The 14,170-nt window shown below is 48.8% G+C and overlaps 5 protein-coding genes across 5 annotated transcripts; 3 read left to right on the forward strand and 2 right to left on the reverse strand.

Annotated features, from left to right (window-relative positions):
- Positions 1 to 142: 142 nt before the first annotated feature.
- A1O9_09445 (uncharacterized protein) lies at positions 143 to 2,412 on the forward strand (the record flags this gene model as incomplete). The annotated part of the gene is made up of 7 exons (XM_013401415.1): positions 143 to 254; positions 303 to 434; positions 516 to 568; positions 615 to 1,571; positions 1,621 to 1,764; positions 1,810 to 2,157; positions 2,224 to 2,412. The coding sequence occupies 7 exons, from the start codon at positions 143 to 145 to the stop codon at positions 2,410 to 2,412; spliced, it is 1,935 nt and encodes a 644-aa protein (XP_013256869.1).
- A 1,832-nt stretch (positions 2,413 to 4,244) lies between these two features.
- On the reverse strand, positions 4,245 to 4,519 carry A1O9_09446 (uncharacterized protein; the record flags this gene model as incomplete). Its single annotated transcript, XM_013401416.1, has 2 exons — positions 4,245 to 4,463; positions 4,499 to 4,519. The coding sequence occupies 2 exons, from the start codon at positions 4,517 to 4,519 to the stop codon at positions 4,245 to 4,247; spliced, it is 240 nt and encodes a 79-aa protein (XP_013256870.1).
- A 1,631-nt stretch (positions 4,520 to 6,150) lies between these two features.
- A1O9_09447 (uncharacterized protein) lies at positions 6,151 to 6,833 on the forward strand (the record flags this gene model as incomplete). The annotated part of the gene is made up of 2 exons (XM_013401417.1): positions 6,151 to 6,665; positions 6,725 to 6,833. 2 exons carry the CDS (start codon positions 6,151 to 6,153, stop codon positions 6,831 to 6,833), a joined length of 624 nt encoding a protein of 207 aa, XP_013256871.1.
- A 1,047-nt stretch (positions 6,834 to 7,880) lies between these two features.
- A1O9_09448 (uncharacterized protein) lies at positions 7,881 to 11,459 on the forward strand (the record flags this gene model as incomplete). Its single annotated transcript, XM_013401418.1, has 1 exon — positions 7,881 to 11,459. One exon carries the CDS (start codon positions 7,881 to 7,883, stop codon positions 11,457 to 11,459), a length of 3,579 nt encoding a protein of 1,192 aa, XP_013256872.1.
- An 894-nt stretch (positions 11,460 to 12,353) lies between these two features.
- On the reverse strand, positions 12,354 to 12,969 carry A1O9_09449 (uncharacterized protein). Its single transcript, XM_013401419.1, has 3 exons — positions 12,861 to 12,969; positions 12,696 to 12,791; positions 12,354 to 12,550 (listed from the first exon to the last, which is right to left on the reverse strand). The coding sequence occupies exons 1-3, from the start codon at positions 12,897 to 12,899 to the stop codon at positions 12,503 to 12,505; spliced, it is 183 nt and encodes a 60-aa protein (XP_013256873.1). The 5' UTR covers positions 12,900 to 12,969; the 3' UTR covers positions 12,354 to 12,502.
- Between the last annotated feature and the right edge of the window lie 1,201 nt (positions 12,970 to 14,170).

Here is a 14,170-nt window from a genome sequence, read left to right on the forward strand (position 1 = left end):
GAAAGCCTACGAGCCTCATTTTTATCGGACAACATCCACGGGATTATGCTTTGCCTATCTTGCCCTCCTCCCCCGACTTACAACGTTCATTTTTCCACTAGTTAGTTCCTTGATCCTTTTACCCTCACTTTTTCCTTCCGACATGCCATCATATCCGCATTTAATTGTGTTGCTTGCCTGCTCGGCAGTGCAAACTGCTCTGGGCGCCACTCGTTCTTACAAACTGATTCTGAATACAGGCATTCGAAGCCCTGGTGAGCCTGAAAGGATGATATTTCACGTATTGTCTGACATTTAGCCAGATGGAGTTGCGCGCGAAGTGTACCTCATCAACGATCAACAGCCGGGCCCCTTGATTGAAGCTGACGAAGGAGACGATCTTGAAATATTTGTCCAGAACGATTTACCTGTCGAGACAACAATTCATTGGCATGGTAGGCCGCTGTATAGAATCCCATTGGAAGGCTGGCTTGCGGTCTACGCGGTTCAGCAAAAGACTGACATGATCACGCTAGGTCTTCTCCAGCGCGGGACACCAAATATGGATGGTGTTCCTGGCGTGACCCAGGTTGGTTGGAGACTTATCTCCTTGTGCCATGCTTACGCGTGCCTAGTTTCCAATCCCGCCAGCAGGTAATTTCACCTATCAGTTCTCCACGGCCGGTGAGTACGGATTTTACTGGTACCATTCTCACTTTCGAGCCTATTACGATGACGCCTTACGCGGGCCGCTCTTAATACATCCGTCCCCATCCCGGCCGCGTCCATTCGAAAATCTTGCTCAGAGCAGTTCGGAGTTTGATATGATGTTACAGGCTGAGCGCAGCGGAACCTCTCTCCTGCTAGCTGATTGGTATCATAAGCTCTCTGATAAGATATATGATGAATATTTCACGACTGGTGCGTTTCCTCAGTGCGTCGACAGTCTTTTAGCGAACGGAAAGGGAAGAGTCCAATGTATACCCCAAAGCATACTTCAAGCCGGACCAGGACTGGGCCTTGAAGAATCTAGCATCGCCAACGATCCTCATGACCCTGACACTATGCCGATGGCAATGGAGCCATCAATGACCAGCGGAATCAACACGGCTTCAATCTCGATGGATACAGCTTCGATGCCTTCGATGACAACAAATGCCATGTCCATGAGCATGCGAAAAAGGTCAGATCACACTGCAAGCCCGTCAACCGGCACTGCCATATCCGATATGAGTGCCATGTCTTCGACAATGATGTCTATGATGACGACTGGGTCATCTACGACGCCGGCGGGCACAGAGGACTTTACCATTAGTACCATGTCAGATATACCGCAAATGGCTTTAGGGCCACGCGGTTGCAGTCCACCAATAATGTTTAGGCCCGGCCTTGACGCGAGTTCGCTTCCACCCGAAACTTGTACGAATACTACATCGGAACTCTTCACGTTTACCGCGGACGCATCTCGTGGCTGGACTGCTCTACATCTGCTCAACGCCGGAGCTGTCAGCAGACTCAGTGTCTCGTTGGACGGTCATTCCATGTTCGTCTATGCAGCGGATGGACTGTATGTGGCTCTTCAAGAGGTTCAGGTCTGTCGACGGCAAGTGGTACCGGCGATCCATGTTAACCTTCTGGTAGGTTCTGCACATCTCCATTGGCCAGCGCTATTCAGTGATGGTACGGCTTGACCAAAACCCCAGAGACTATTATCTAAGATTTGCATCCTATCCCTATGGCGACATGCAGCAAGTCATCGAAGGCCAAGCCATTTTGTCATACCATGTGAGACAATGACCCAGGGCATTATGATATGACTAATTCCTCCAGAATATAGCCAATAATACGGACATGACTATGATGAGTGACCTTGTCTCGCCGTGGATGCTCGTCAACGGGTCCGCCACATTGGGTACTGTCGAACTTGACGACCAGGCCCTTGCTCCCTTCGTGGGCAACACGGCACCATCCGGGGTAGCCAACGTTACTCGATATTTTACAATCAACCAAACAGACATAGTGACTTGGGTGGCGAATGGGGAACCATTCGCAGAGCCTGCTCGACCAATTATCTATGGCACTGTCTCTGACGGCTGGAGTGCAGCCACCACAATTCTTACCCCCGCCAACGCTACCGTTGATATTGTTATGAAGGTCGCGAATGATTCGATGGACACGGTAAGTTCGCCATTCTGTTCAATTCAATAACATAGCGATCTCCGGCTCACGAGATATTATATATAGATGGGCCATCCGATGCACCTACACGGCCACAAATTTTGGTTCCTTGGGGCAGGCGAGGGCGATTTTCCATTCCAGTCTGTTACTGACGCACCTTCGACGATGATCAATCTCCAGAATCCGCCGTATCGCGATACAATCGACTTGCCGGCTTCAGGTTGGGCGGTTATCAGGTGTGTAGAGAGACTATAGGGCGGATAACTCAATTTACTAACTTTCTTAGGTACGTCACTGACAATCCAGGAGCGTGGTTGTTTCATTGCCATATACAATGGCATCTTGTGGTAAGCCAAAATTCACCGACAGGTAGAAACTCTCCTGAATTGATCAACAGAGCGGCATGGCTGTGGTGCTTGTAGAGGATGAGCAACGAATGCTGGATATGGTAGGATCCATCCAAAATGCGCCCAACAATCCTGGCACGAATGATTCGCAGGCGGAGGGGACCTCTATGGCCAGCACCATATCTGCTGATTGTCCTCGTCAGTATCTCATCTTTCTATTCTCGTTTCACTTACTCTTCATTGTGTTGTAAAGGCGACAACCGGATGGTCTCTCTCGATCGACATGAACGGATATATATTGCGTGCCATCCAGAGGGATTATTACCATCACCTAATGTTGACAAGGAAAGACCCCTGACGCCTATTCCTACTATTGATTTACCTATTCTGGTGCCTACTCTGGTGCCTGCTTGCCGCCTAGATGGCGCCAGAGAATAAGCATCTCTGAGTCATGGGAATTTCAAGGAAACAGATCGAATTACTAGCAAATTTATATATATGCTTGAACAGCCAACATCAGATAGAAAAGACAGAGTCCTCAATACATTCATTCCTGCGGAAGGCTTGGCATAAGCTAAATGCATGTGGTTAGACTTGTGCTTCCCAGCAATTGGTGCCGCGAAAGACCCGCCACTGTCAGAAGTCAGTTCGGCTACCTGTGTCTATTACACGGCTGCGGGAATTGTGCGTTTCCTGGGACCAGAAACAACCGAGCCATTTGATCTGACTAAAAATATCGTCATGGGCATGGAGGAACGCGTGGCCAACGTCTAAGACCGCAATTTTCTTTAGCATAGCCAAGCCCATCAAACCTCGATTGGGATTGCGTAGCAGCTGCGACATTTGTGCGTAAAGAGGCGAAGCAGGCTAATCGGGCCTATCATCTAATTCTCTAGGAAATCTCCTTAGGTAGACAAATCCTTCTTGGGCGAGTCTAGAAGTCGGTCCCCGGCCTCAGGTACAGCGTTCAGATTTCCTACGTGTTTGACCTTCCCCTTCTTGTACAGTATACCGTCCTCCTTGACAGAGATCCCTCCTCCTCAAGCAGGACTTGACTCTAAAGAGACCCGACTCAATGTCATCGCCTAATCTCACCAAACCACGCGGTTACTACGAGGACCTTAGCAGTTCCTCACTAAGGGCGCCGGCGCAGCTTAATGATCCTAAAGACGATCATATCACTTACGAGGAACTGAATAACTGTGACTGTATGATAGTAAAACAGCCCACTCTCTGCCTTAGCAAGTCTATAACGGTAGTCCTTCCAGCTAGAAGCTGTCATAATACTAGACTCCGTGAAATACATGTCTCTGATGCTCTTGTTTCTGACGGCTCTCTCAAATGCATGTCCGAAGTCAGCATAGTTATGGGTTCCCTCAAGCTCAACCTGTTAACTTTGTGATCACGGCCCCCATGCTAGATGGTGATATATGCCAGGAGAACTACTATCTTGTGATGGTAAGAGATTCCGATCGGTTGCAAAGGCTGTGAAATTATTGGAATGTTGATGAAGAGGGACAACTGACTTAGTTTGAACTAGATGCAAGCCGTTTATAGGAATACCTTGCAAACCAGTAGAACGAGCTCGTTTAAGTTTGTTGCTAATGCACCAAAAGGATACCTGATCCGTCGTTCATCAATGGTGGTAAACGTTATGAGTGGAGGGCAAGTGGCCAGAACGCCAATTTGCTCAACTCTCGTCACCATGGTGCTTAGTCTTTGTACCTCCTACTAGCCGTCTTAGTCCCCATTGCTCGCTTCTCCAGTTGCTATGACCTCTCCACCTTTCAGTTCCTTTCCTGTCGACTGGATTGCTCGCGAGATTGCATCGAAGGCCACGTTATCATCCGTAACCACAGTGACAGATTGCTGTTCAACAGAGGTATCTACCTGCTTCACCCCGGGTATACCATTAAGGGTCTTTTTGATGGAGGAAGCACAGCCTAGACTTTCGTAAGTCTATAAACGTTGGCAAATAACAGCTTTACACCGACCTCCACAGGACATTGAGACATTGTAGCTGTATGTGTTGGTCATTTTGCTCCAGAGGTTTTGAAGTATTCGGTGTTGATATTTGAAGTATTCGGTGCTGGTATTTGAGGTATTCGGTGCTGATATCGAACAATTGGTGGTTTCAGTAATGGGACAGCATGACCGCACTTTAAAGCATTCCAGAGTAGCGGAATCGCGCAATAAGAACGCATTTTGACTCACGATCCCGAGCGAATTTCGCGTAGTAAAGAGTGAGGTTTCGCTCAACCATCGTATAGCTGTAGGCCAGTGTCCTGGGGGTTGACGAAGTCGCCCAACTATGATGAAACCTTTGACACGGCTACCCCAAAGGTTAAGAGAATTGAACGGAAGCTAACATGTCAGTGAAGCTGTTCACGAGTAAATACGAGTTACCAATTCTTCAGGTAATTTTCAAGGGTTAGCGACCTGGGGATGTCGATCTGCCTCGTACTCTGCATATGAGTAGCCGAACGCGCAAATCCCTCAGGGCGCGTATTTCGAAGACTAGGACGAAAGCATATCGAACTGTTTGGGAAAGCCCATGAGTGACCGACAGGCACAAATCACTCGCGCACGTATTTCAATGTCCAATAACGAAAACTAAGACTGAGGAGCACAAGGATGACGTTGCACCGCTAGTCGGAGTACGAGGACCAGCACCTGTCTTAGTCCGCTTGCCAACGCGGTCGTTTCAGCCTCCTCGAAGCGTCTACCTTTACCTTTGACTAGTTGGCTAGTCTTGTCTATTGGAAGTTTAGGAGAGCAAAAGTGCACACTGATCTATTCGGGCGCCGTTACGGAGATTGATAAGGGACTAAACCCCTTTGCCTTTGTCGAATCAAGCGTCATGTGGAGGCCCCATTTGGGTGTACCTGTCCATACGCTAATGTATTTGTCAAGCTGGTATTGATGATGTTCAACGATCCCCCTCACTCTAGTAGCAATATATCAAGTAATACGAACGGATATAACCCCAGAGATGTAAAGCATCGGCCCGTAACTAGCTCTGGCACAGAATACAGTTGACTTGGGTCCACATAAAAGTTAGTGGCCTCAAGCTCTACCAGTAATTGTGTATATAAGCGGCGCCGAGGTTTCATCCAGGTTAGGGGAATCTGTCGATTGCCAGGACACTTGTCTTACTCGTTGACGAGTCCCCGTTAGCAATAAACTAATGACACCCTCAGGTGAATTTATCTTTGCTCACTAAGTTTACTTATCGTATCACATAAGTATTACTTTTCCTTATAATTTTACACTCTATTTACTTAATAATAAGTCAAGATATAATATTACTCGTAGAGTGTCCCCGGGGGTTGTCAGAGTCGCCTAACCTGGAGGAAACCTTGGCACCACTAAGGAGTTTGCATGTGAAGTTCGTCTCAGAAAGAGGTGAATGTCAAACAATTCTAGCCCGCCAAGCGAGGGCCACTCCTGCCCGAGCAACGCCCATCGATTGCAACCTCCCCCTTTATAAACCTCAACGTCGAACCAGCCAGCACATTCTTCTAGCTTCTACAGTCTTTTCGCGTTTTTCAATTCGTCTACACCTTTTTGTTAGTCCTATCCCTGGAGGATCCCTTCTCATTTGTCCGGTTGCATTGACTTGTTTTTGACATCGTGTTACTAAAGAATGGAGGGAATGAGCATGCCCATGACAACTGCTACGCAGGTGGCTACCGCTTTGGCTACCGCTCTGGAAGCGGCTGCTAGTGGCACTTCTATCATTCCCGCAGCCGTGCAGACCGAAGCTGCGCCGCACAACGAGGAAAGTTCGAGCCCTTTGGCATTGCCGGCAATGCCGGCAATGCAGGGAATGCAATCATCCATTCACTTTGGTATTGGGGACACCTTCTTCGCGCCCTTTTTCACGCCAACACAGGTTTCCGGATATGTTGCAGTCATGTTGTTCCTGGTGATGCTGAGTTTCTCCCAACGGCTTCTGATGGCCGTTGAGGCCAAGGCCGCCAAAAAGTTGCACCAGCAACCTCAGACGACTGCGGATGTCGAAGAGAACCCAGCAAAGACCGGGATTTGGTCTGAAACGGTCAACCCGGAGTCGAGTGGGGGTCCGGGGTCATCGTTCATTTCACGGGCACTTATTAAAAGTGTGCTGCAGGTGTTGAACGCTTCCCTCGGCTTTCTCGTGTAGGTGAACTCGAATATCCATTTCAAGGCCTCAATGCTAACAAAATTTCGCATGACAGCATGCTTGGAGTGATGACCCTCAACGCCGGGTACATGATGGCGCTGCTCCTGGGAATGTTCTTGGGAGAGCTTTTGTCCATTTGGGCTTACCGAAAAGTCAACGCTTAGGGCATGCTTTGGGGGATACCTTGCACTCCGCCTCTAGGTCACTCGTTCAAACTAAATCAAACCAAATTTCGCATTTTAAAGTGCTGGTCACATTAGTGCAGCCTCGGTCTTTACCCATCCAATTCATATCCACATCATCTTCCGGCTTTTGTGATGGAAAGTTTTGATGCTTAAAAGCAGCCTTCAAAGGAGAGAAGTTTCTATGGAACGAGGAAATACTGTATAGATACTTTGAGCCTTGGGCTCGATCATTGAGGAACTTGAATCATAAGCTTGGTCTAGTTATGCAATGCAATGCAATGCTTTGTTGTTTTCAGGATTCTTCTCTTTTTGGAATTTCTCACTTGGCTGAAAGACCAGACGAAGCTAGCCGATCGAACGAAGCAATAATATATCCGCTTGTTTCGCCACATAGGAAATAACTCCTCTTTGGTACTCTCGCCTTCACGCGGAGCCGAAAGGGCGGAGACAAGGGTTAGGGTATTTTTTGGGTGGAGAAAGGGGCTCACTTGGAAGTAAAACGTGACCCAAAGCTTGGCTAGCCCCACACCCCAGTTCCCTGGTAAGGGATGCGGGATTTGTGCGCTGTGGGGGGAGGAGGGGGGGGAGGGGAGGGAGTCGGGCGTATGGCTTAGTTGCCTACTTTTGGTCTTGCACTACTGTACTCGGTACGAGATAAAACGGACCAGATTTTTGCACCTCTCTACACGAGCACAAACCACGCAATCAATGAACTATGGACTTGTCCATTCAAGGGGGCCTGTAGGCGCCTGGATGGATGACATACGATTCCAGTGTCCATTGGCATTGGTAATCGGCTGGTACCACTGCATTGACATCCAGTCCCAATGGGGGGCATGTGTCAATTTTACGCGAAAAGTGCGCATGGGCAGGTCCCTTCTTGTTGAGTAAGGCCCTGTCATCGTCTATCGGCCTACTTAATCTCGAGTCACGCCTGGCTTGAATGTAGCTGCCATATCAACTCGCCAAGCACACAGTGCTTGACTTCTTCTTCCAGACCTGCAAGCATCATAGCACGACAGAAGGATGAAGAATTTTCTTCGTCGAAACTCATTGGGTGGTCAGCTAACGCAGACCACTTTTCTTATCCCCAACCTTCACTGCCCGACCTGTGTCTCGAAGATCGAATCAACTTTGTCGAGTCTGCGACCCGCGCCAGATTCTGTGCAGGTGTCCATTGTCTCGCACACAGTCACAGTCAGGCATTCACGCTCGCTTTCTCTCGCCACGATAGCTCAAGCCCTCGATGATGCAGGTTATGAAATCTTCGACGTGGTCCCTGACCTAGACTCGCCACCACCTGATCTGCCACTTAACTTGCAACAGGGCCTTGAACCGCCTTCGTTCGAACAAGCCCTTTCCCGATGGCGTTCTCATGCGAGTGAGGTCGAAGTGAACAAGAGGCGCCGTCACCTCGAAACCTGTCAGCACTGTCAAACACTTTCCAAGGACTCCACAGAGGCTCAGACTCTTGAGCTTGTCGTGGACCATCTCACAAGCACACCCAAGCGATTCAAAGCCAATTTCATGGTCGAAGGCATGACCTGTAGCTCATGTGTCGGTACCATCAGCAGAGCACTAAAGGAACTTGTTTGGGTTCGATCTGCCGATGTTAGCCTTATCACTCACAGCGCTATGGTGGTGTATGATGCAAATGATGCACAACATCGTGTTAAAGAAATTGCAGATGCGATCGATGCTGTTGGTTATACTGCGTCTCTCGATTGGGCTCAAGAATTCGTGACAGCACCACCCTCAATTAAAGGCGCCACCGCCAATTTGTACCACGCTACATACATGGTTGACGGCATGACCTGCAGCTCGTGCGTTGGGAACATTACAAGGGCTATCCAGGAACTAGATTACGTCTCCAGAGCAGACGTAAGCCTAATCAATCACAACGCCTCCGTTCACTTCACGGGCAAGGATCACGTCGAAGACATTGCTAAAGCCATCCAAGATATTGGCTATGGTGCCCAACTCGACACACTATCTACGGTCGAGTCCTCGCACGAAACACGCCCAGAGCGCACAGTTTCGATCCGAATTGACGGGATGCATTGTGACCAGTGTCCTGGTCGCATTGTACATTCGATGAAAGATATGGGTTCGGTGGCGATCGAGACCTTACCTACGTTGCAAGACCCTATCTTGACGGTGACATACATTCCCAACCCTCCTCAATTCACCGTTAGGACATTGTTAGCTGCAATTACAGATATTGATGCCTCCTTCAGCGTCACGATCCACCATCCCTTGACCCTGGAAGAGAGAGCCCGAAAGATGATGGCACGTGAACAACTCCATATTCGCAATCGGGTCATTCTGTCTGTGGTTGTGGCCATCCCAGCCTTTATCATTGGCATAGTCTACATGAACCTCGTTAAAAGCGACGATCCCGGATATAAATATCTCATGCAAGAGCTTGCTGGTGTTACACGGGCGGAGTGGGCGAATTTCATTCTGGCCACGCCCGTTTACTTCTTTGCTGCGGATCTTTTTCATCGGCGCACATACAAGGAACTACGCGCGCTATGGAGGCCGGGAAGTCAAGTGCCTCTTCTCAGGAGATTCTACCGTTTCGGCAGCATGAATATGCTCATCTCATTTGGGACATCCATCGCCTACTTTGCGTCCATTGCAGAAGCCATCGTCGCAGCCACGCGGCGCCGGTCCATGCAAGGGAATGGGCCAGCCCCGTCGTACTTCGACTCAGTGGTCTTCTTGACCATGTTTCTCCTCATAGGCAGATATATTGAAGCATATATGAAGGCCCAGGCGGGCGACGCAGTGGGCGCCCTTGCTAAACTGCAGTCAACTGAAGCTCTTCTGGTTTCAGTAGACAGCGCGACTGGGCATCCCTCAACATCAGCGGTCCACGTGGATCTAATTGAAGCAGGCGATGTCGTCAGAGTCGTAAATGGCAGCTCTCCTCCCTGTGATGGAGTCGTTCTGGAAGGAGAGTCGAAGTTTGACGAATCGAGCCTGACGGGGGAGTCCATGCCAGTCAGTAAAGGAGTGGGAGATAATGTGTACTCCGGTACCATTAACAAGGTCGCTCCCGTTACTACTCGAGCAACTGGGGTTGTTGGAAAGTCAATGCTCGATTCAATTATACAAGTAGTTCGTGAAGGGCAAACTAAGCGTGCTCCAGTCGAAAGGATTGCGGATCTTCTGACGGGCTATTTTGTTCCATTTGTGGTCCTGCTGGTAGTTGCAACGTGGGTTATCTGGCTTTCTCTCGGCGTATCAGGAGTCCTACCTTCCAGCTATCGAGATACCGACGTTGGGGGCTGGCCTTTTTGGTCGCTTCAGTTTGCCATTGCCGTGTTCGTGATCGCTTGTCCTTGTGGTCTTGGGTTGGCTGCGCCGACGGCTCTATTTGTTGGAGGGGGCCTGGCAGCGAAGCTGGGGATCCTCGTCAAAGGGGGAGGAGAGGCATTTCAAGAAGCCAGTGCATTGGACTGTGTTGTCTTTGACAAAACTGGCACTTTGACAGAAGGCGGGGAGCCCAAGATCACGGATTTCGAGTTCTTCGCGGATAACGAAGGCCATCTCGACGAGGCGGACATCTTAGGTGTCCTCAAGCGGCTCGAGGATGACAGCAGTCATCCACTGGCCAAGGCCGTCGTCGCCTTTTCAGCGTCGCGAAAATTTACGAATTTTGAAGCTGAAAAAGTGGAGGAGGTTGGCGGCAAAGGCATGCAGGGATTTCTTTTTGCTCGGTCACAGCCTCAGCGCAAAATCAGAGCATTGGTCGGTAATGAAGCCTTAATGTCGGAAAATAACCTCGTTCTAGCTGCTGATCGTCAAGCGAAACTTGATTCCTGGAAAATACAAGGTAAATCAGTCATGTTGGTAGCCACCGCTGACGCATCCGACGGCGATAAACAACCGAGTCCTTTCTCTTTGTCAGCTATTGCCGCCACCTCGGACCCCCTACGACCAGAATCCATTGCTGTTGTCCATGCGCTACGCAATCGGGGAATAGACGTCTGGATGCTTTCGGGAGACAACGAGAAAACCGCCCGAGCAGTCGCCAGCAAAGCTGGGATTGACGAGAGTAATGTTATTGCGGGTGTCCTTCCAGAACAGAAAGCGGAGAAAATTCAATACCTTCAGAAGGCTGGGGCCAAGGTTACATCCCGCAAAGCCCGTCAGAATGAGGCGCACTTACATGCTGTGGTTGCTATGATCGGGGACGGAATCAATGATTCTCCTGCGCTTACCATGGCAGATGTCGGCATCGCCATTGGGTCCGGCTCTGAAGTGGCTATCTCGGCTGCCGACTTCGTCCTCGTCTCCTCAAATCTAGTTTCATTACTTGTGCTCATCGATCTCAGCCGGATAGTATTCAAGAGAATCAAATTCAACTTTTTCTGGGCGGTGCTCTACAACATGGTAGCACTGCCCATAGCTGCAGGAGTCTTGTATCCAATTCAGAGCGGTGGTAGCCACATCCGGCTTGATCCTGTTTGGGCAGCTTTGGCCATGGCTCTGAGCAGCATTAGTGTCGTCCTCAGCAGTCTACTGCTGAGGACGCGGTTGCCACTATTGGGTTTCAGGGCAGCAACTGAGAAAGACCTGTTGAAAAGGGATCCTTAATCATTCAATATCCCCATTATCTGCAAATACAACTACAACAGGACACTCGATCATTACTAGCATTCTAGTATTACGGGGTGGAGGAACTTCTGGTCTGATTGAGCCGTCCAAGGCACAGCATTGATCATAAATACTGATATCCGAGGGATGAGGAAGGGGGAAATGCAAGTTAATGGTCACTAGTAGGGTAGAGGCTCTGTTGGAAGCTAATGAATATTGTATCTCTCTCTAAGCAGTTAAATTCTGGGTATTTCGAGGTTGCGCCTCGCATTTAGACAAAGAGCCTTCCTTTCTGTGAGCTTTCCATTACCCCTCGCTCTTTGTCACATATCTTAAAGTGGTCAGTGTTATTTTCATTCCTTTGTTTTCCCCCTTTCTTTCAGAGGGGATGTCCTATACACCTCGATCGCCATAAATTCCGATCACGTTTGTTGTGACAAGGCGCTCCCGTATGGTTCTGTTAGTGTTGTGTCTTCAACAATAATCAAGGGCAAGGATGAGGTGGACCAAGTCCGCACCCGTGCTTCAAGAGAAGAACTAAAATGGCTATGTAGAAGTACGTTATTGTGCACAGAAGAGGCAAAGATGATTGCAATGGAAGGAAAAGTCTAAGCAAGTCGTGGCTCGATCTCAAAAACTTGAGAACACAATATTGCAATGCCACCCCAACAGAATTCCAGAAGTACTCATAGTTCGCTATTTGAATATCAATATGTCGCCGGCTATATCCATTGTGATCCTAGATTGTTGGACCTGTGAGGTACGGAAAATCAGTATTTATTCTTAGCTTTCATATGTAGCTCACGTGTGCTTCAGGTGTGCAATGGCTAATTTTCAAAAAGAGATAGAGCAAGTGGTTCCCAGCTTCGAGCTATATCGGTAATGCAAATATAGCTGGGATGCTGATTTTGGACGGCCTGATAAAGATAAACGTACTTTGCCGACAATATTATATCTCTTGCTAAGGAATGTATACCACTCGCTCAGGACGGTCTTGTACATGTCTTCCAGATCATACCAGTCCGGTACGCAATCCTCAGGCTTCAAGCTGGATATAGCGAGGGCTCGAGATGGATCTTTGCCGGCGACGACTGAACAAAACGCATGTTAGCCTCTCTTCCTCATTGTCGGATATGCTTACCGTATCAATGGGGTATCGATGCTGCTGCGGATGTGGATTTCATTCGACTGCGCGCAGTTCCAAAGCAACGGACAAGTCGAGAGTGGTCATCGTACCGTGATAACATCCTCCTGGTTGATATGTACTATGTCGTGAAACATCGAAGACGGTGCCCTTGATTGTGATGAGCACCGGCTTGGACGGGTCCGTTCCTGGAACATATCAAATATCAGTGGCTCCGACGGGCGTACAGATTTATGTGTATTCATCTCTTGACATACCGTCGCACTTACTAAGCTCGTCAAATGAGATAGGGTCATCCTTTGGTGGGTTGAGCAGTACTGGCATCTTGGGAGCAAAACTTTTGGGTTCGGTATAGGAGCGGGGCGTTGTTGCGTTGGACCCGAACATTTCGGAGTCCGTCGTAGAGGTAAGATCCTAGGTAGCAATCTGTTAGGGTGCTATGGAATGATCTCAGTTGTCCTGGAGCAAGACTGGGACTTTCGTTGGCCCAAAATGCAGAGGCAAAAACCCTAGAAGTTTCAAGGGGCTAGAGCCATTCGACTGATGGTGGAATCTGTCGTATGCCCTAATTTGAGCCTCTGGAAAAGCGGGTACTCATGCCTAAGGATCTTGAGGCTGCATCCAGAGTTGCGTAAGGGGATGGGTCCAGAGGCATGTCAAAGCTATTTAAATATTCAATGTGTGCCTCATCTCTTAGAATTACCGATCTTCTTCCCATTCAAGCCATCTAAATTCACAGCTCTACTCGTCCATTCTTGTCGTTTTCAGAGTCAGAACCGGAAACCCATCATAAAACAAAGATCATCCACCATGTTATTCAAGGCGGTCATTATTCCAGCGTTCCTCTTTGCCAGTGGTGGCCTCACACAAATGTCCATGGACTCTTCGATGGTCATGTCAACCGCTGCCACCATGGACTCTTCGACGACAATGTTAGCCACGGCCTCTGCGGCCCTTTCAAGTGGAACTACACCCGCAGCTAGCTCGAGCGTGACTATGGGCGCTAGTTCTACGACCCGCGCCGCTGCTGCTGCAACAAACGCTGCCCCAGGTAGCCTTGGTCCTGCTAAAGGCTTGCTTACCGGCATCGGCTTGATACCATTATTGGCCTTTGGAACGATAAATGTATTCCTGTCCTGAATCTATGTCGATATTCAAGTTGGAAAAGGTAGCGCGGCTCTGCTATCTTATGAATAAGAGTCAGAGAATGCTATTGCCATCCAATCAACTCACGCTTGTTCCTCGCTACGAAAGTAATAACATGGAGAAGGATAGAAGGTCAGTTCAGACAGCTCAAGTCAGCAACAAAAAGGAAAATGAACCGAGCTCTAGAAAATGTGCAAGACAAAACAGAGATAGCGGTGTCCTGATATTTGCAGCGCCTTGATGTTAGAGCCCCCAAACTAAGTTAAATTTCAAGACGTTAATCCATATCACTTCCCTAGCTTACATCCAATTGGGCAATAGGTGATTTGGACGCCCTTTCCAGAACATTCAAGGTGTTGCTCTTCCGACGACCTATATAAAATTAGTGTGCCATGTCAAAACTTGTGAGGACAAAGTACTT

This window comes from Exophiala aquamarina, assembly GCF_000709125.1.
Source record: "Exophiala aquamarina CBS 119918 chromosome Unknown aczIA-supercont1.10, whole genome shotgun sequence".
Taxonomy (NCBI): Eukaryota; Fungi; Ascomycota; class Eurotiomycetes; order Chaetothyriales; family Herpotrichiellaceae; genus Exophiala; species Exophiala aquamarina.

Coding starts and splice junctions, on each gene's coding strand:
- A1O9_09449 (XM_013401419.1), bottom strand. CDS start 12,899: ATGACCCTATCTCATTTGACGAGCTTAGTAAGTGCGACG. Junction 12,792..12,860: donor CGAGCTTAGTAAGTGCGACG/GTATGTCAAGAG, acceptor GATATGTTCCAG/GAACGGACCCGTCCAAGCCG. Junction 12,551..12,695: donor ACCAGGAGGATGTTATCACG/GTACGATGACCA, acceptor CGTTTTGTTCAG/TCGTCGCCGGCAAAGATCCA.